Source organism: Zophobas morio, unplaced genomic scaffold, assembly GCF_036711695.1.
Source record: "Zophobas morio isolate AGI-343-1 ecotype UQ-CSIRO unplaced genomic scaffold, CSIRO_AGI_Zmor_V1 ptg000038l, whole genome shotgun sequence".
Lineage (NCBI taxonomy): Eukaryota > Metazoa > Arthropoda > Insecta > Coleoptera > Tenebrionidae > Zophobas > Zophobas morio.
This window is the reverse complement of record NW_026972143.1, coordinates 1,169,390-1,191,261: the sequence shown is the minus strand read 5'-3', so window position 1 is coordinate 1,191,261 and position 21,872 is coordinate 1,169,390. Positions and strand designations below refer to the sequence as shown.

The 21,872-nt window shown below is 38.3% G+C and overlaps 3 protein-coding genes across 3 annotated transcripts; 2 read left to right on the top strand and 1 right to left on the bottom strand.

Moving 5' to 3' along the window:
• Window positions 1–155: 155 nt before the first annotated feature.
• LOC135140051 (probable NADH dehydrogenase [ubiquinone] 1 alpha subcomplex subunit 12) lies at window positions 156–806 on the top strand. Its single transcript, XM_064070444.1, has 3 exons — window positions 156–320; window positions 382–500; window positions 557–806. The coding sequence occupies exons 1-3, from the start codon at window positions 226–228 to the stop codon at window positions 763–765; spliced, it is 423 nt and encodes a 140-aa protein (XP_063926514.1). The 5' UTR covers window positions 156–225; the 3' UTR covers window positions 766–806.
• A 191-nt stretch (window positions 807–997) lies between these two features.
• On the bottom strand, window positions 998–21,060 carry LOC135140180 (gamma-aminobutyric acid type B receptor subunit 2). The gene is made up of 11 exons (XM_064070609.1): window positions 20,822–21,060; window positions 12,164–12,264; window positions 10,575–10,712; window positions 10,346–10,524; window positions 9,945–10,293; window positions 3,556–3,938; window positions 2,990–3,500; window positions 2,823–2,933; window positions 2,360–2,767; window positions 2,111–2,307; window positions 998–2,036 (listed from the first exon to the last, which is right to left on the bottom strand). Exons 1-11 carry the CDS (start codon window positions 20,961–20,963, stop codon window positions 1,190–1,192), a joined length of 3,366 nt encoding a protein of 1,121 aa, XP_063926679.1. The 5' UTR covers window positions 20,964–21,060; the 3' UTR covers window positions 998–1,189.
• LOC135140105 (phenoloxidase-activating factor 3-like) lies at window positions 18,317–19,808 on the top strand. The gene is made up of 5 exons (XM_064070520.1): window positions 18,317–18,386; window positions 18,436–18,901; window positions 18,953–19,134; window positions 19,188–19,283; window positions 19,340–19,808. Exons 1-5 carry the CDS (start codon window positions 18,353–18,355, stop codon window positions 19,630–19,632), a joined length of 1,071 nt encoding a protein of 356 aa, XP_063926590.1. The 5' UTR covers window positions 18,317–18,352; the 3' UTR covers window positions 19,633–19,808.
• Window positions 21,061–21,872: the final 812 nt, after the last annotated feature.

Genomic DNA, 21,872 nt, shown 5'->3' with positions numbered 1-21,872 from the left:
AAGTCTCCAGAATGAAAAATCGCTGCACAAATTTGTTCGCTTTTTTGTAGATAGATATTTAGAGGAAAAGTAGAACTACGTTTCTCTGGTTTACGTAAACTAAAAAATGACTTTTTATTTGTAATATTTTGTGATTTTAAGGGTGAAAGTACTTATGTTGGTATTGGTCAAAACTTGTTGACATTGTTGACGTTTGTGCAACCTAAGTAAGAAAAGGGGGCACAAATGGCCAGGTACCTCGGGATCGATAAAGTTTTTTCTGTTTTAAACATCATTAAAGAGAATGGAGGTCTCAGGGCTTCTCTGTATAAATTATACAGGTAGTGGTGGTTATGTAACATAACCTCACTTTGTGTTTATTATTTTCTTTGATCATTTTAGAATGGATGAACTTAAACTGGGTACGTTAGTCGGAACAGATAAATACGGTAATAAGTACTATCAAAATAAACGATTTTTCTATGGGCGTAACCGCTGGGTGGAGTATGCGCCCCAATATTGTAAGTCCGATCGTGTATATTTTGTGTTCACAGGTTTAATTTATTGTGATTTATAGACTTAGACTATGATGGTAGTCAAGTTCCAGCAGAATGGTATGGTTGGTTGCATTATAAAACTGATCTACCCCCAGATCAAGAGCCTTTTAGGCCAAAGTACAAGTGGATGTTGGATCATGTAGAAAACCCGTCGGGGACTCCAGGTCAGTACATGCCCTACTCAACAACTACGCCAAAAATTGAGGCCTGGATTCCTCCAAAAAAATAATGTTAGTTTCGTTGTAAATAAAAGTTGTATGTAGTGGTTAATTTATTGGTTTTAATTAAACTAAATAGAAATAAAAAGGGGGCGATACAAATAAGAATTGATTGAAAAAAAAAAGTGTTTTTATTAAGAATTTTTTTTTATGAAATAACATTCTTCTATAGCTGTGATTTATGAATCCGCTATAAAGTCGGGGTTATTTTCTTGTGAATAAAACTAGTTTGTAGTGTTTAAATTTATTGTTATAGTTAACATTAATAGTCTAAAATTTAGAATTATACAACATATAGCACTAATATTAACACAACCATGAGGAGATCGTCGTTTAGTCTCTCATACACCAAGTGTTTGTTTCGAAACTGAAAGGGAAAAAAAACAAACACCTAGTATAAAAAGCGGGTCATTAGGCTGAAACACAGTGCCACTCTTACAAATACTCTACGATGTCGCACTTAATCGAAATGTTTGGGCATGACCTACCAAAGGAGTAATCGATGTTGTGCTGACTCTTATTCCTCTCAGTTAACAGTTTCTGGAAAATAGGCAAAATCTCCCTGTCCAACAACTCACTCTCCGAAGTCGCGTTGTACATGCTCTTATCCCTCTTCGGTGGACACGTGGAAGTCTTCAGCGCCGCCACGTTCGGCGTCGACTGAAAGTACCCCAGCTTGTTGCACTGCTGGTTGCAAATGTTCACGTCCTTCTTGGCCACCGGCGACTTCTCGCGCTTCTGCGAGTGCCTATTCCGCTCCGAAACCGACCTGTGCATGTGCGCGTCCTCCTCCTCCTGCGAGATGCTGACCCGACTCGCCTTCTGGTGCCCCTTCATGCACCTGTGCTGGCTACCGGTGTCCCACAGCTCGCTCTTCGCCACGACGTGGGTCCCGCACTCGGGCTTCTTCTTGGGGGTGGTGCGGTTGCTGGGCACCGAGACCCGCCGGTGGCAGACCTCGTCGTGCTCGGACACCTCCGTCTTCATGCTCATGCGGCGCTTCTCGGGGGCGGCGTCCGGCTCCACGACGCGCGACGCCCGCCGCTCGTGGGTGGGCGTCTTGTTGACGACGGGCTTCTTGAGCTCGGGGGACTTGCGCGGTTCGGGCTCTGGGGGCTCCTTGACGGTGTTGTAGTTGCTATCCACGGGCTTCTCGGAGGAGACGTCTCCGTTCTGGGTGGGCTTGGGCGGGTCGGTTTGTGCGGGCTTCGGGGGCGGGGGTTGTGCGTTCGATTCCAGCTTGTCGGGCTTGGGGGACTCGGTCACGGGGCTCTTCTTTTTCCTGAGACACAAAGAAGTCAAATCTTGTTAGAAAACTGGCGCCCGAGCAGTTTTTTTTTTTTACGATATACTCACTTCTGGCTGTCTGCATGATGCAGTGACGTGAAATCTTGTGAGCTCAAGCTACACAATGACGTAATGTCGCTCGTCTCCGTCGCACTCGGCGGTTCCTTCCTCAGCAGCGGCACCGACAGCCGGTTCGTGTCGCTCATTGAGTCCGTCCTCGAGTCCAGGATCTCTCTCGCCTCGCTGCCCAACCTCCTGATTAACATCTAACCATAAAAAGCCAGTTGAGATGGCCGCACACGAGCCGGAAACAATCACCTGTAACTCGGACTCCTTGTCCAGGAGGGTCTTCCGGTACTTGGAGTTGAGCGCCTTGACGTCCTTGAGCTTGGTTTCCAGCTCGGACACGCTGGAGTCCCGCCGGGTCTTGGACATGGGGCGCAACGTGGCCCTTATCCTCTTGTCGATGGAGCCGCCGGGGTTTCGGCGCAGCTCGAGCATCTTCGGAACGAAGACTAACCATAGGGTGGCAGTGGTGCAGAACATCACGAACACGCCGATTATCAAGAAGAGGGCGTCCTGGTGGTCGACGAGGACGAGGGCCACGGCGGCGCCGCAGATGCACATGATGGCCACGTTGTAGACGGAGAGGCCCACGTGGCGACTGTCGTTGAGGGCCGGGATGGACACGTGTCGGGTCTCCCAAGCGAGAAAAGCGCCGAAGATCTATAAATCATCCTCAAAGACCGAAACCTAGATCAAGAACAAAGGCGTGACTTACCATGAGGATACCTTTGTACACGTAGATGAGGCCCACGAAAATGGTCATGCGTTCCGAGGCGCAGTATTCGTTCTCGGGAATGATGAAGATGTCTTCACTCGAGGGGTGAGGCTACCGAAAACGCGATATTTATCGCCACCCATATTTTGTTTACTTTGATAACTTACATAGGACTCTAGCTGCTTAGTCTCCCGGTAGAACGGATCAGCGACTTGCCACGTCGTCATAATCACCAAATCGATGAACAACAACACCCCCACCACCATGAAAAGCTTATAATCCTTGATGATCTTCTTGTTGAGTTTGACGTCGGTGAAAATAGAGTGCACCCTCCAGGTTTTACTAAACATAGCACCAAAAGCCAGTGAAAAGCCCGCCATCAAAGTCCAAACCCTCGCCGTACAAATATACGGAAACGCATCGATACTCGACAGACCTGAATCCAATCCCAAAAAAATAATACTCGTGTACGTCAAGATACACCCAATGATGATCAAATTATTGAGTTGAGGGCTCGACATCTTGATGTAGCGTTGATTGCGATACTTGATGTTGAAGGCTAGAAAGACCGTCGCCATTATGATCCCACACACCGCTAACGTGGCCAAGATGGCGTACACCGTCTTGTTCACTCTGGTGTGTTCGATTATCAGCAACGTCCTGTCTTTGGGGGGATGCCTGAAATGGTCTTAGATTATTCGCACAACAATGACGAAAATGCGGTCGGGATTACTTTCCGATCCACTTCAAGGGCGCTCCGAGGGTGAGGTCTAGGTGCTGGGTGGCTGCACTGTATTCACCCACTTTCACTTCGATGCCGTCTTGGAATTGTTTGAGGAGGATGCTGGCTTTGCGTTCGTTGTCGTAGAATCTGACGGGTCCGGTGACGCCCTCGAAACTGGTGTTGCGAAGGGCTTCTAGGAAAAGTCGCTCCCAGATGGGATCGTGGTAGCGGAAGTCGCTAACTGTCATGTTTCGTTTGATTACTCGGATTTTATGGGCTACGTTCTTGATGGCGAGGGCTACGGCCCAGATGCCGTCGTAGGTGTAGCCGTGGAATCGGGAGTATTCGGGGCCGCGGCGAGAGTCGTATTCTAGCTTGTATTCATCTGCTGTCTACAAAAGAAATTGGGGGTTAAAAAATGAATTAACAATAAGAGAAAGACATTCTAGAACATTTGAAGAAGTGAAGATATCTCGATCGCTAGTCTCGGAATATACCCACTCTTAGGAATTTAGAATTTTTTAAATGTTCCGTTTTCATAATTTTTGGAATCTTCGAATTATTTAGAATCTCTGAAATCTTTAAAGTGTACGGATTTGCGGAATTTATTGGCTTTTGTAACCTTTGGAATATTTGAAATCTTTATAATTCTCAGAATTTTTGGAAGATCTCCGAAATATTCAGAATTTTCAGCATCTCTCATTTTTAAAACCTTTGGAATATTTCTTATCTTTAGAGTCTTGGCAATCTTCAAAATCTTCAGGATTTTTCGAATCTTCTTTTTTCTAAATATTTAGAACCTTCAGAATCTGTAAAATCTTTAAAATCTCTAGAATCGCTAGAATCTCAATGCGCTGTGGTTTCTAGAATGTAGAATCTAGATTATTTAGAATCTACATTCGTTAGAATCTCTAAAATCTGAAGAATGTATAAAATTTTCAGAATCCTCAGAATATTTAGAGATTCAGGATTCTCTAGATTCTTGGAATTTCCGGAATCTTTGGAATTTGTAGAATCTGGTCTCCAAAGTTTTGGAATCTTCAACCTTCGAAATATTCGGAATCTTCATATAAGTATTTGGAATCTTTTGAAATCTTTGGAATCTTTATCATTTTCAGAATCTCCGAAGTTTTCAAAGTCTTCTGAATTTTTAGAATATGTATTTAGTCTTCGAAATTTTCAAAGTCGTCAGAGTTCATAGAGTTTCTGAAATTTCCACTCTCTGAGTATTCGGTATCTTCGGGATTTTTGAAATTTCTGAAACCTTTGAGCTTTATAATCGTCAGAATTTTTCGAATCTTCAGTCATCGAAATATTCAGATTCTTTAGAACCTCTGGATTCTCTAGATTTTGGGAATATCCGATATTTTGAATCTTTGAAACCTTCGAAATCTTTAAAGTCTTCAGAGTCTCTAGAATCGTTAGAATCTCAAGGCGCTGTAGAGTTTCTAGAATCGCTAGAATCTCTAGATTTTTTAGAATCTACATTCGTTAGAATCTAAAATCTGAAGAATGTATAAAATTTTCAGAATCCTCATAGTACTATAGATTCTGAAATCTCCAGATTCTAGAATTTCCGGAATCTTTGGAAAATTTGTGAAATCTTTAGAATTTTTATAATTTTTTAGACATTTTATAATTTTTAGAATTATTATAATTTTCAATTTGCGAAATATTCACATCTCTGGAAGCTAGAGTCTCGGAATATACGGAATCATTGGAATTTATAGAATCTGTTAACCCTTTGGAATTCCTGCAATCTTTGGAAAATTTAGAATCTTCAGAATCTTGAGAATCTTTAAAGTCTTCCAAAGTTTTGGAATTTTCAACCTTCGAAATATTCGGAATCTTCATAAGAGTATTTGGAATTTCTGAAATCTTTAGGATTACGGAAATTTCGGAAATTGTTGGAATCTTTCGAAATCTGTGGATTCTTTATAATCTTCAGAATCTCCAAAGTGGTCAGAATCCTTTGATTTTTCTAGAATCAGCACTCTCTGAATATTTGGTATCTTTGGGATTTTTGAAACTTCTCAAACCTTTGGACTTTATAATCTTCAGAATTTTTCGAATCTTCAGTCACTGAAATATTCAGATTCTTTAGAACCTCTGGATTCTCTAGATTTTGGGATTATCCGATATCTTTGAATCTTTGAAAGCTTCGAAATCTTTAAAGTTTTCAGAATGTCTAAAATCGCTGGAATCTCAAGGCCCTGTAGAGTTTCTAGAATCTCTAGATTATTTAGAATCTACATTTGTTAGAATCTAAAATCTGAAGAATGTATAAAATTTTCAGAATCCTCAGAATATTTAGAGATTCTGAAATCTCTAGATTCTAGAATTTCCGGAATCTTTGGAACCTCTGGAACCTTTGTGAATCTTTGGAATTTTTATAATTTTCAGAATTTATCTAATCTTCAATTTGCGAAATATTCAGATCTCTGGAACCTAGAGAGTCTGGGAATATACGAAATCTTTGGAATTTGTAGAATCTGGTTTCCAAAATTTTGGAATATTCAACCGTCGAAATATTTTGGAATCTTCATAGAAATATTTGGAATCTTTAGGATTACGAAAATTTCTGAAATTTTTGGAATCTTTTGAAATGTTTGGAATCTTTATCATCTTCAAAATTTTTAAAATCTCTAGAATTGCTAGAATCTCTAGGCGCTGTAGTTTCTAGAATCTCTAGATTATTTGGAATCTACATTCGTTAGAATCTCTAAAATCTGAAGAATGTACAAAATTTTCAGAATCCTCAGAATATTTAGAGATTCTGGAATCTCTAGTATTCTCGGAATTTCCGGAATCTTTGGAACCTTTGTGAAATATTTGGAACTTTTATAATTTTCAGAATTTTTATAATCTCCAATTTTCGAAGTATTCAGATCTCCGGAACCTAGAGAATCTCGAAATATAAGGAATCTTTGGAATTTGTAAAATCTGGTTTCCAAAGTTTTGGAATCTTCAACCTACGAAATATTCGGAATCTTCATATAAGTATTTGGAATCTGTGAAATCTTTAGGATTGCGGAAATTTCTGAAATTTTTGGAATCTTTTGAAATCTTAGGAATCTTTATCATCTTCAGAATCTCCGAAGTTTTTAGTCTTCTGAATTTTTGGAATATTTAGTCTTCGAAATTTTCAAAGTATTCAGAGTTCTTAGAGTTTCTAGAATTTCCACTCTCTGAATATTCGGTATCTTTGGGATTTTTGAAACTTCTGAAACCTTTGGACTTTATAATCTTCAGAACTTTTCGAATCTTCAGTCTTAGAAATATTCAGATTCTTTAGAACCCCTGAATTCTCTAGATTTTGGGAACATCCGATGTCTTTGAATCTTTAAAACCTTCGAAATTTTTAAAGTCTTCAGAATCTCTAGAATCGCTAGAAACTCAAGGCGTTGTAGAGTTTCTAGAATCTCTAGATTATTTAGAATCTACATTCGTTAGAATCTAAAATCTGAAGAATGTTTAAATTTTTCAGAATCCTCAGAATATTTAGAGATTCTGAAATTTCTAGATTCTAGAATTTCCGGAACCTTTGTGAAGTCTTTGAAATTTTTAGAATTTTTATAACCTTCAATTTGCCAAGTATTCAGATCTCTGGAAGCTAAAGAGTCTCTGAATATTTGGAATTTTTGGAATTTGTAGAATCTATTAACCCTTTGGAATTCTTGCAATCTTTGGAAAATTTGAAATCTTCAGAACTTTTCGAATCTTCAGTCTTGGAAATATCCAGATTCTTTAGAATTTCTGGATTCTCTAGATTTTGGGACTATCCGATATCTTTGAATCTTTGAAACTTTCGAAATCTTTAAAATCTTTAGAATGTCTAGAATCGCTAGTCTCAAGGCGCTGTAAAGTTTCTAAAATCTTTACAATCTCTAGATTATTTAGAATCTAAAATCTGACGAATGTATCAAATTTCCAGAATCCTCAAAACATTTAAAGATTCTGCAATCTCTAAATTCTATAATTTCCGGAATCTTTGGAATTTCTGAAACCTTTGTGAAATCTTTGGAATTTTTATAATTTGTATAATCTTCAATTTGCGAAATATTCAGATCTCTGGAAGCTAAAGAGTATCGGAATATACCGAATTTTTTCTTCAGAATCTTGAGAATCTTTAAAGTCTTCCAAAGTTTTAGAATTTTCAAGAGTATTTGGAATTTCTGAAATCTTTAGGATTACGGAAATTTCGGAAATTTTTGGAATCTTTTGAAATCAGAATCTTTAGAGTTTCTGGAATCGCCACTCTCTGAATATTCGGTATCTTCGGGATTTTTGAAACTTCTGAAATCTTGAGACTTTATAATCTTCAGAACTTTTCGAATCTTCAGTCTTCGAAATATTTAGATACTTTAGAACTTCTGGATTCTCTAGATTCTGGAAATTTCAGAAATCTTTGAATCTTTGAAAACTTCGAAATCTTTAAAATCTTCATAATCTCTAAAAACGCTAGAATCTCAAGACGCTTTAGAATCCCTAGAATCTAATTTCTAAAATCTTTATTTTAGAATTCGTTAGTATTTCTAAAATCTCTGGAATATATAGAATTTTCAGAATCTTTTTATTCAATTTTTCGATTTTTCATATTTTTGACTTATTAAATTTTAGATTTTTTTCAATCTTATCGATTTTTTCATAAAATGAAAAGTTGAAAAGGAAAACCGAGAAATCGAAATCAAAAATAAGAAAAATTAAAATATGGAAAAATTGAAACATGTATTCTCAGGATTGAAATGTTGAAAAATTGAGGAATCGAAAACTTGAAAAATCGGAAAATCAAAAAACTTTAAAAAACCGGAAAACAGAGATGTCGAGAAATCGATAATCCAAGAAAATCGAAAAATTGGAGTGTTACAAATGGAGAAATCGCAACGTCAATCACAACAAAAAATCGTAAAATCGAAAAACTCAAAAATCAAAACAAAAATCAAGAATTTGAAAAATGTGAATTTATAAAAAAAACGAAAAATTTAAAAAGTCAAAAAGCTCAAAAATTGAAAGATCGGGTTACTAAAAAATCCCAAAACTGAAAAATTAGAAAATCGATAAAAGAGAAATCTGGAAATCAAAACATCGAAAAATTGAAGAATTGAAACCTGAAAAGATCGACAAATCAAAAATTTAAAAATCGGAAAATCAAAAATTTTCAAAAGCGAAAAATTGAAAGATCGTTTGTTCACAAACATTCTCAGAGCTAGGAATTTGTTGCAAACAATTTAAGATACGAGAATTTCGCTGCAGTGGCCATTTTTAAACAAAATTTATGGAAAACTTGATACTGATAAGGCAATTTTTTTTCCGAAATTCTTGATATTATAAATAGCAAATGCTGTTCTAGACGAATTCTATGAACAGAAACAAAAATATTTCGACTTCGTATAGGAATAGAATCAACAGAAAAATATGCATCAAGAACGTTCTAGAAGGAATTTTCGAATAATTTCTAGAACTTCCAAAAGACGAGAATTATTGGAAAGATCCTGGAAAAATTCTATCCGGAAACTAAAAAGGATAGAAAATTTTCAGCATAAGATCGAGATTCTAAAAAATTCCATCCTTATGTGAGTAAGGAAACTTCTATTATGAAGATGTTGTTCTAAAAGAATTCTATTTAAATCAGAACAGAAACAGATATATTTCGACGTCAAGTAGGAATGAAAAGGATGTATCCAGAGCGTTTTAGAAGGAATTTTCGAGGAATTTATAGAACATTCTAAGAAAGTTTTTAGGAAAATTCTGGAAGAATTCTATCCAGAAATTAGAAAGGACGGAAATTTTTCAGTATCAGATCGAGATTTTAGAAAATTCGATTTGTAATTGAGTAAAAAAGTTCTATAAAATTCTTGGAAATTCTAAAAGGAGAAAAAAATAATTTAATTGAATCGTGTAATAAATGGACACGAGATATATCCAGAGTCTCATAAAAACTTACTACTATATTTACTAACAAACTAAACGTAAAGCTAGTGAAGTCGGCGACAAAAAAAGCAACGACTGGGACAAATTAAAGTAGCAATAAAGGATTATCACGAGCTGTAAACATATGAAAGATTAATGAAATACCAGTTGTAAAGGCGAACTGGAAAGACGCTTTCTGTCAGAAAAAAATAAAACGTGTTTAGGGTTATTGAATAGCGTTCATTGGGGAATATCGTATTGACTTTTTAAATGTCTTTCAGACCGATTAGATTAGAAAGCAGGCTCTAAACGAAACTCGATCCAATTACCCCTCGACAAAGAACTCTTTCTTTTATTATATTTCCAAGCCCAACGCTTTGAAAGCTTATACTTTTGTCATAAACACTCTTCGAAAACCGTTACGCCTTTGTAACAAGTACCCAATGTTTGCGAAAAATAGCACTTAACAATTTTGAGTCTTTACTTACAATTCCCGATATCGTGATCTCCCCACTAGTCGACAGAGGTAGTAGGTCCGTGAGAATAGTTTGCTGCAAGGCCAGTTCGATCTCGTCCAGGGTACAATTCCCGTCGGTTTCGTTTTTCCGCCACCAGTAGTTGCTGTAAGTCCCCATGATCACCCACTGGTACTTCCTCCCGTACATCTCCAGCTTGTACGCTTCGCAGAAGATCATCCGCGCCCACCTCTCGTTGAAATTCCCCAGGATGATCCTCGTGTCCTTCTCCTTGAGCTTGCTCAAAGCCGTGGTCACTTCGTTGGTAAAGCTTTGAGTTTCGACTACTTGGTATCCTAGAGTGTCCAGTTCGGCCACTAATCTGGCCGAAAAAACGCGATTTAAGGCAGTGCGCGCCCACAAGAGAAATTTACCTGTTGTGCGCCAAGGAGTAGCGCGGTTCGTTCTGGTATATTGTGCTGACCCTGGTCCAGTTGAATTCTTTTAGGAGCGACAGTCTTGGAGAGTTGAAGGCGTTTTCCGACGGCACTATTCGGAAAAAATTTGGAAAGCTGTCCTTGGTGAACATCGGGTGCGTGTCCGCGTAGGAGAGCTGACACAGAGTAATATAATAGTATAATAGTACAAATGTAATAATAATACCTGGGTGAGATGCCAGTGCTTCGACGCTTTGGCGATCGGGTCGGTGACGTGCGTGCACGCCGCCCCGAAGAGCATGAGCTTGTGGGGGCCGCTGTGCATCATGTCGAAAAAGGCTTTGACTCCCACGGCGGCATTACACTGAAAATTTGATTAGGCGGCACTTTATCGGGACCGTCTTTTCAATTATGGCAAATTTGGTGGATGCGCCGGGGTGAATCGATCCTGGAAATTTCAGACTGCCCGACGTGACGCCGTCACTTGTAAACAAATAAACGCGGGGACGGTCATCGATTTTTCATAATATTTGTCAGAGCCCGGCAAACAGGCTTTTAGTCGAGATACATTTTTAAACTGGGGTATTTATGAGTCGCGGACTGCGGTCCGTCGGCATATTTTTAGAAATCGGGATGTTACAGATACAAGGAAGGTTTGACTAATACGGTGTTAATAGTGGGGTATTATTCTGTATTATGACTTTTACTTTCGTCATTGGGTAGACTCGTGTTTGCATTTTTCATGCCCGCTGCAAGCGAAACGTATTATTAGGTACTGGCGTTTCGATCGGGTTTAAAATAGACGCGGTAAGTACAGAATGCGGTATGACGTCACCGTGGTTGAAAATTTAAAGTTCACGCGGTACCAACCTAGAATTTTCTGTAATGCGACTTTTTGTGGGTAATTTTCTTTATTAGTATGGAGAATAATCGGGTGGCAACGGAAATATCCGCTGACGTAAACAGCCATACATCAATGTTCGTGTATCAGAATACTTAAGCTGTGTCTCGTGGGCAATAAAAAACGCAAACACCTACGAAAACATCAAATATGAAAAAACTAGCACAACGAATTTTTCAAAAGATTTATTTAATAATTTTTAGAGGAGACTTAAATGTTAAATTAGCATCCTACCAGCTACGCCTTGTTAAGAAACTTCCAAGTTGTCCCTACACATCATAGGAACCCATACTTCCTACTCCATTATTAATAAGAAACTTATACCCACCCCACCGCAACCCTCTTTACTCATTAATCACTTCGTCCTTGTACATTCATAAATAGCTTGAACTTTCCTTAAATATCAAGTCGTTAAAAATCCGAGTAAATTTAACCCCCGAAAACATTCCCCTTTATTCCAATTATCAACCCTCGCAAACACGCAAATTGCTCGCATTTAATTAAAGCAAATAAAAATCCACAATAAATAATTTTCCACGATTTGCGAGACATTCATATCGGGAGCGGTTTTGACGATTCACTTCCGGCGTAAACACTCCATAAATAAAGTCCATTTATTCGGCTGCCGGTTGCGCGCGCACCCGTATCAACCCCTTTCATCTCCAACAATACAGTAATTCATCGTCCATTTATCGCATTTAATTCATTGCTGTGTGTTTTTATAGCGTCGCAACCGACAGTTACAAGCAACTTAAACTTAAGTACCATCGTGCGCATGCTCTGAAGATCGTGCGCTGGACCGGGCTGGGAATGCAGAGAACGGATTAAAAATTCAAAATCCGCCGCAACTGTCTTCCCGACCCCATCCGGCGCCAGCCGGTGTCTTGGTCGCAAAATTCCACGTGAATACTTACCATTGTGTCGTTCCACCACATGTGCAGGCGGTAGTTGCTTAGGATCGAGTGCTCGTTGACGTGGTCCAAGGCCAACTTGACGCTAGGCATGACTCCGCGACCTGCAAAGAGACAGACCGACAGACGGATGCGGACGTCCTACTAATTATACAAAACAACAGTGTGTGAAATTCGACCGTCTTTGTTTCAGAAGTTCGAGGATAGAGACAGATAGAACTAACGGGACGGTATATGGACGTCCAATTACGCGAAATGTGTCCTGAATGTGGCATTTCGTTCTCGGGTTTGGTTTCTGAAATTTGCTTCTATTCCTTGAGCTGTTCGGGGAAGTAATATTCACCATTCAATTTACAAACTAATTTAATATCTGCCTATCCGACGCAGACTAAGGGATTAATCCTTCTATTATTACTAAGTTTGCTTCCCTCGAACCACAGACGTCTTAATAATAGATTACATTGATCGAATTAATTGTGTTTCTGGGCTTCCGAGGGGTAATTTGTGACGCGAGTTTTTCAACCGATTCGCTGAAAATTGATCTTAGCAAAAAAGCAAACGTATAATTAGATTAGGTGGCGGTGGGCAAACAAACAGCTGAATAATGTCGATTAATAAAGAAAACGGACTGGGAAAATAAGAAAGAAAATATATATTTTTTAATATGACGACCGCGACATCACCATTTTCTTCTGTTTTTTCCTCTTTTGTGTGTGTTAAACTTCATAGAATCGCTTGAAAATCCTGACACTGATAAAATAACGCAGTCTGTCAAATTAAATAATTGTTAAGGGCGCAATTTATTTAAATAATAATGTCTTTATTAAATTCAAATTATACCATAAATTAATTCAATATACCTTGAATGATTTTAACAGAAATTTTAGTGGACCCTAAAGTAATTATTATCGTTCTCGGCTGATTTTTCTAAGTTGTGACGATATTACATTTGTCAAAATCAGTCTTATCTTAGCAAGCACTAGCCCCGCCCACCCGTCCTTTATTTTCTTGAGGATATGTCATTTGCCAAAATCAGTCTTATCTTAAGAAGTACTAGCCCGGCCCACCCGCCCTTTATTTTCTTAAAGGGTATATCATTTGAAAAAGTTAGTCTTATCCCTCAAGAAATAGAGGGTGGGTGGGCGGGGCTATAATTTACTAATTTGAGACTGACTTTTTCAAATCCGTCTAGCAATTATTCCTTTTGTCATTTACCCGTTTCGTTCATAATTTTGTCAGGCCTTATTTTGGTACTGACAAGTGAAGTTCGAGTCCAAAGTGCCAAAAGTTTCTACAAGTGTCCACAGCCGGAACAAAAGTATCCCGAACTAGTGTTAAATGAAAATTCTCAATCTGTTTTTTTGCATAATATGCTGTAAAAAGGTAAGTAAGGTATCCAAATTTTTATCATTGCTATATATTTGAATTTGTCACATTTATTTTTATTAGTTCCAGTTTTAAACAAGTGCTTTAATTTTTTGATATCTTATTGATTTCAATTAAATGCGAGAAGTAAAACGTGCAAAATATGAATCAATTTTATTGTTCAAGTTACCTGTGAAAAGAAATTTTCGATAACTCAGCTTACTGGGACAAAAGTACTAGCCCCGCCCACCCGCCCTCTCTTTTCTTAGAGGATATGTTATTCACGAAAGTAAGTATTACCTTAACAAGTACTAGCCCCGCCCACCCACCCTTTGTTTTCTTAGAGGATATGTCATCAACCAAAGTCAGTCTTATCTTAGTACATACTAGCCCAGCCCACCCGCGTTCAAGAAATTAGAGGACAGGCGAGCAGAGCTATTAAGGCTAATTTTGGCAAATGAAATACCTTCTAAGAAAATAGAGGGTGGGTGGGCGGGGCTAGTATTTACTAAGATGAGATTAACTTTTTCAAATGAAATACCCTCTAAGAAAATGCTATATAGACAGAACAACAAAAAGTCTGTGATCAAAGTATGTATAAGAAATTGATCCCAGTATAAGATCATTCATTTCATTCAAATCGGATAAAATTAATCACTGAAAAGAAGACAGGGTGGGTGGGCGGGGCTAACTATTTTCTTCTGTCGAATGGGATTGGAAAGTAATAATAGAATATAGGAATTTATGTATATTATACCCCCTATTTCCTTAGAGGGCACGTCATTTGCCAAAATCAGTCTTATCTTATCAAATACTAGCCCCGCCCACCCCCCCTCTATTGTCTTGGAAGGTATATCATTTGCCAAAATCAGCCTTATCGTAGCAAGTACTAGCACCCCCATCCCCCACTCCTCTTCTATTTCTAACGACTAATTTTATTTCTGTTCAGTATAAGATCATTCATTTCATTCAGATTGGACAAAATCAATCACTGTAAAGAAGACAGGGTGGGTGGGCGGGGTGAACTATGTTCTTCTGTCGAGTGGGACTGGAAAGTAATAATAAAATCTAGAAATTTATACATATAATTTATGAAAAATGGTCGAAAATGTTAAAAGTGCCAAAATCAGTCTTATGTTATCAAATACTAGTCCCGTCCACCCACACTTTATTTTCTTAGTGGGTACGTCATATGCCAAAATCAGTCTCATCTTAGCAAGCACTAGCCCCGCCCACCCGCCCTTTGTTTTCTGGAGGGTATGTCATTTGCCAAAATCACTCTTATCTTAACAAGTACTAGCCCCGCCCACCCGCTTTTTATTTTTTTAAAAGGTATATCTTTTGAAAAAGTTAGTCTTATCTTAGTAAATACTAGCCTCGCCCACCCACCCTCAAGAAAATAGAGGACACGGCTAGTACTTGCTAAAATAAGACTGATTTTGGTTGATGACATACCCTCTAAGAAAACAGAGGGTGGGTGGGCGGGGCTAGTATTTACTAGTTTGAGACTGACTTTTTCAGATGATATATTCTAACAGAAAATAGAGGGCGGGTGGGCGGGGCTAGTACTACAGCATCCGTCTAGCAATTATTCATTTTGTCATTTACCCGTTTAGTTCTTAATTTTGTCAGGCCTTATTTTGGTACTGACAAGTGAAGTTCGAGTCCAAAGTGCCAAAAGTTTCTACAAGTGTCCACGGCTGGATCAAAAATATCCCTAACTAGTGTTAAATGAAAATTCTCAATATGTTTTTTGCAGAGTGTGCTGTAAAAAGGTAAGTAAGGTATCCAAATTTTTATCATTGCTATATTTTTGAATTTGTCACATTTATTTTTAATAGTTCCAGTTTCAAACAATTGCCTTAATTTATTGATATCTTATTGCTTTCAATTAAATGCGAGAAGTAAAGCATGCAAAATATGAATCAACTTTATTGTTCAAGTCACCAGTGAAAACAAATTTTCGATATCTCAGCATACTGGGACAAAAATACTAGCCCCGCCCACCCGCCCTCTCTTTTCTTAGAGGATATGTCATTTGCCAAAATCAGTCTTATCTTATCAAATACTAGCCCCGCCCACCCGCCCCAATATTGTCTTGGAAGGTATATCATTTGCCAAAATCAGCCTTATCGTAGCAAGTACTAGCGCCCCTATCTCCCACCTCTCTTCTATTTCTAACGACTAATTTTATTTCTGTTCAGTATAAGATCATTCATTTCATTCAGATTGGATAAAATCAATCACTGTAAAGAAGACAAGGTGGGTGGGCGGGGTGAACTATGTTCTTCTGTCGAATGGGACTGGAAAATAATAATAAAATCTAGAAATTTATACATATAATAGTTGAAAAATGGTCGAAGATGTTAAAGTGCAAAAATCAGTCTTATGTTATCAAATGCTAGTCCCTTAAGGGTATGTCATTTGCCAAAATCTGTATTATCTAGAAAGAACTAGTTCCGCCCACCCACCCTTTATTTTCTTGAGAGATATGTCATTTGCCAGATCGGATGAAATCAATCAGTGAAAAGGAGACAGGGTGGATGGGCGGGGCTAAGTATGTTGTTTTGTCGAGTGGGAGTGAAAGCTAATACATAATCGAATCTAGGTTGTGGAAAAAGTAAAAAAAAGCGCTACACGCAACTTTTTTTGTTACACCATTTAATATAAAATTTATTTCTTATTTTATGCCCCTGACCTGACTTGACCTAACGTGACATGAGCTGTCCTGACTTCTGTATTATCCCAAATAAACAAATTTTAACCATTTCTGTAAATACAGGGTGTTAGAGAATAGTTTGTCATAAATTTCACGATGAGTGTCCAAGACAAAACGGACTCAAAAACCTTTGTGCAATTTTTCGATAAAACGGGTAGTTTTTTCAAAATAGAAGTCTGTTCAACCGTTTGAGAACTGCTGAAATCTCATTTTGAGCAAGAATTAAATCCTTCTAGAGGGTGATCAAAAAGTTTTTAGATTACAGTTGGCCATGGAAATATTCTACATTTTTTTTAGCCAGCTATATTGACGAAACTTTAAAAATTGCTGCATTTCAATGGGGAATTTCCGATGAAATGAAGCCGAAAATGACTTTTGGATATCGAAATGTACAAGAAAATGTGTTCAACTAATTTTCGGAAATAATTGAAAAATGGTTGAAAATGTCAAAGTGCCAAAATCAGTATTATCTTACCAAATACTACACCGCTACCCACACTTTATTTTCTTAGAGGGTATGACATTTGCCAAAATCTGTCTCATCTTAGCAAATATTAGGCCCGCCCACCCACCCTCGATTTTCTTGGAAGGTATGTCATTTGGCAAAATCAGCCTTATTGTAAGAGGTAGCAGCCCCGCCCACCCCCCTCTTCGCATTCTAACGGCTAATTTTATTTCTGTTCAGTATAAGATCACTCATTTGATTCAGATCGGATAACATTAATCGCTGAAAAGGAGACAGGGTGGGTGGGCAGGGCTAATTATGATCTTCTGTCATGTGGGACTGAAAAGTACTAACCCCGCCCACCCACCCTTTATTTTCTTAGAAGACATGTCATCAACCAAAGTCAGTCTTATCTTAGTAAATACTAGAAGCCCACCCACCTTCAAGAAATTAAAGGATAGACGAGCAGCGCTAGTATTTGTTAAGATAAGACTAATTTTGGCAGATGAAATACCCTCTAGGAAAATATAGGGTGGGTGGGTGGGGCTAGTATTTACTAAGATAGGAGTGATTTTCGCAAATGATATATAGACAGAATAACAAAAACTCTGTGATCAAAATATGTTCAAGAAACTGATCCCTACAATTTAGTAAGCAACACTCGCTTATATGTTTTATTTTTTAATTATAAACGTTATTAATATCTGTGCAAATAGACGACTAAATAAATGTTCGAGCTCGCATTTGTGAAATCGAAGAAGTTGTGATCGTTAAGTCTTTTATTAACAGAACAACTTTTTATGTTTTTTTTATGACCATCGTAAGTCATCTGTCTAAACGCGTATAATGTGCAGGGAAAATTATTTTTATTTTACGAGCGGTAGGGGAGATATCCTGCAGCAGACCATTTTTTTTAAATAATATAATACTTTCTTGACTTATACAATTCGTGCAGTACGAAAATACAGGTTCACCTCGCCGATCTATCGTGTCCGGCCCATTTCGTTTGCGAGTCTTTTTAAATGAAACACCCTATATTTTTTTATATATTTTGATTGACGTCTGCTTAGGCTTTAAAACCGCAGTTTATCTTTGAAATTCCGTTACGACGTTGCCACGTTGTTCCAATTTTCTTGAAATTTTTTAGCAATGGAAGGGTTCACAAAAAATCGTAGTTGGTTTATTTTTAAAAACCTGTGTTACAATATTGTTACGATGATCGGTAATTAAAACTGCTAGTTCCCGACGGTGATCCCTATTCAAACCGCGATGCGTACTTCTACAGGATTCGTGAACGCAGCCTCGAGGTTGTTCTGGAGCCCGCTTTCGATTAATTCGATTTTCTGATAAACGTTCAAGACCTAAAATTCTGTTTTTATAAAAAATACAACTGTAACGTTGACTCCTCTTGTAGGATTCAAAATGGAAATAGCCTGTTGCAAAATAGCTCGCCAATTTATGCAAATCACCCACTTTGACTGGTTCAAAGTCACCCGGAAACCTTGTCTTCTGTATTAGCTAGAAATCAACTGAAATAACCATATTGATAACCTCTGGAAATCCAGGAAACTAAATAATAAATAAATAAGAACTTTTATGTGATTAGTGGAATATTTATGCGTTTGTGATCAGTAACACGTTATTGTTCTGTTAAGTTCGTGAAATGTATTGTGTTAATAAAACAGCGTTGTTCTTGTGTAAGTATACTCCACAACTAGAAAACGCCTCCGAATAAATTTCTTGTAGATTTTCTAAGTTTTTTACAAATTTGGAGTCACACAGCGTTTATAGTTGATAAGAAAGATGAATGCGTGCTAATACAAAATTGTTCCCACGTTAACGCAATATTAAAAACAAAGAAGGATACTTTTGCTGGTACAACTCTACTAACTCTTTTACACTGTAAATTCGAGTACAATCGCATCTACGTGAAATGTCCAGACTCACAACAAGTCACAAAATTTATGGATAGTGGCGAACTCATCCCAAATTATGATAGCTGCGGAGTAGAGCTTCCAGTCCCGAAAATGTTGATAGAAGGAGGAGAGCCAACTTGCATTGGCGATTATCCATGGATTGGTCTAATAAAATATCGCACAAAAAAAGGTACCATGTTGTATGGGTGCCATGGTAGCCTTATTACTAAAAGGTATCTATTAACTGCCGCTCACTGTGTGGATCCAAACATGTTGAACCTAGTAGGTCGAAATTTGTGAGTTGCCATTAAACAAAAAACTAGCATCAATAAACAAGAACGTTTTAGAACTTCAGTGGTTTTGGGTGAGTATGATGTATGGAGTGAAACGGATTGCATGCTTGACGACTGTGCTGACAAAATTCAAGACATACCTGTGGAATCCTACCACATGCACCCTGATTATAAGCTAAGTACGTTCACAGACGACATCGCTTTAATACGCATGAGTCGTGAAGTAGAGTACACAGGTAGCGATCATGTTGCACGAATTTGATCATTTTGATCTCACTAAATGTTTCAGATTTCATCAAACCGATTTGTTTGCCTCCGAAAAATTTAATCACTCCTTTTAATGAAACTCTGCTGATTGCCGGCTGGGGCGACACAGAACATGGCGGTACGTAGTTTTCTCGTACTTGCGAGGGTCGTTTTTGTTATTTTAGTTTCTTTCAGTGATGAACCGCTTTAAAGTTCAAGCGAAATTTATGCTCAGGCACAGAGAAACCTGTCGAGTGAACCGCAAACTCACCACCAAACAGTACTGTGTAGGGTCTACCCACAATGCTCAAACCTGTCCCGGCGATTCCGGAGGCGCTCTTATGTTGAGAAAAGTACTCGACGAGAGTCGTTTATTCCTCATCGGTGTATATTCCCTGGGAGTCGGTTGCCATTTCAACAGCAACACCTCGATTTTCACGAAAGTTTCGTCTTACGTTGAATGGGTCGTCACGACTATTCACAAGTGAACAAAGTTGGTTCAAGAGAATGTCCTTCTCCAGCATTTTCCAAAAACTATAAACTTTTAGATTTTTTTTAAGCACCCTGTATTCTAAAATTTGATTTAATTGCTACCACAAGAGAGCGCCTATGTTTATTTATCTCTACACAAAATATTGTAAGACAGGTTTTAAAAATAACCCCTTTGTCATTTTTTTGTGAACCTTTCCATTGCCAAAAAATTTAATGAAAATTGGAAAGTGGCAACGTCGCACCGAAATTGCAAAAATAAATTGTGGTTATAAAGCCTAAGAAGGGGCTAATGGCACTATTCAAAATTATATATAGTGTTTCATAAAAATGGCCAAATTTTGTGTTATGCCTCAAAAACAGAACACCCTAAAAAATTACAAGCAAAAAAGTCTTAATTTCTTGTAACTTTAGAAAAACGTGGATCTGCACATCGTCACTGAAGTTCCTTTTTACTACATTTGTTACAATCAGATAAATCTAAAAAATTCCGAAAAAAGTACATATAAAATATTGTTTCGAAATGACATCGTGAATTTTTCGGAAGCTATTATTAATAAATAATTTTAGTTAAAAGTTTTGTGATCTCTAAACCTCTGTATTTTGTCAAAACTTCGACGAAATTTATTACATAATTGATGGTATAAGTCGTAAAATTTGATAATGGAATGAAAATCCATATATCTAAAATTAAAATCGTGATGATAGCTGTATACTTCCTCATTGTTATCTATTTATTTAAAATTCTGTGTCCAACTAAGTAAGAATCGAAAATTAGGTCATTATTATATTTTCAGTTCAGTTTTTAACAAATTTTAATCCCTTTCTCTTTAAGATCAAGACATCTTTCATATACGTAATCACTTTTTCTCCTAGCAACATAAATGGGGACGATTTTTGCAAAGTTACAGATCGTGTTTACCAAAAAACCTATATTTTCGTATGCTACAATCTGCGAATCAGCAAGAACTGAAATCGACATTAATCACACTTACGCTCGACCAGCAAAAATATAAATAATACTATCAAAATGGCGAACTTAATTTGATGTCGAAAAGTCACCACATCTGCTACGTTTTGAGCAACTTTCGCCGCACTACATTAGTGACTTTTACAACTAGGACTTTCCAAATCCCCTGTATGTCTGCAGCCACACTTCCATCAATCGATCCCCTCAGACCTCCTCACCTGTGTCCGAATGCTCCACTCCCTTCCCAAACGGGAAGAATCCGGCAATGTAGACATCGTGCCTCCTCGTATCCAGGTTGGGCCTCTGCGGGCTCCCCAGCCCCAGCAGACACATCAGGGTCAACACTCTCGGGCACCTCATGCTGCACTACGCCATTTCGCCGTCGCCGAAACGTTAAATCGCCCCCAAAGCCGTCCCCTTGGCCGAACCGTCCCTTTCCGCGGACATGCTTCGCGAGCTGGAGGTTGTTTGGAAGTGCACGCTTTCTGGGGCTATATTGATTTTCAGGCCGACGCTGGTGCCTTACCCCCGCACGGCGCAGGTCCAACTAATTTATTTAATGCCTCGGATCCCAAGATGGTCATTTCGGTGCACGCACTCGAGGTGGCGGATGCGCCGGGACAGGGACGATTTTTCATGGTTTTACGGGGCACGGCGGACCATCAACGGGATGTAAACGGCTTTATGGGTGCTCGGGGTGATGGGCATGTTTTATGCAGGCTGAACGGGACGGAGGCGTCTGGGGGATGGCGGAGGTGGCGGTATTGAATTTTTATCGTTAGTGTTATTGGGTGTTTATGGGATTTTTAGTGCAGATTCGATAGAGGATACGACGCGTTAATAACTGGATATTGATGTTTAGTTTTGATAACTTGATTTTTACGTCTCGAGACGTTAAGACGAATGTCTTAATTAGAGTTACCATTCGATTTTTTTTTGTCAGAAAAATTATATAATTTTATTCGTATTTTTGACATTCATATTTCATTGGTTCATTCGTCAGCACCCCATCACGCACTTGTGCAAATTGCGCATCCAGTGAATAATTTCGTTCCCGATTCAGAAATATATCACAACTATATCCGGCTTTATGTAAATTTCGGAGCTGAGTCGAGGAGATTGCCCGCTTCGATTGCATCAATAATTTAACATAATTTGTTGAAGGAACCGAGGAGCAGTCGAATTATTGTGACGTATCTGTTTCACCTACGAGAGAGCGCGAACGGAGGACTGAAATAGATCGGACGGGAGCCGTTTATTAGAGGATCG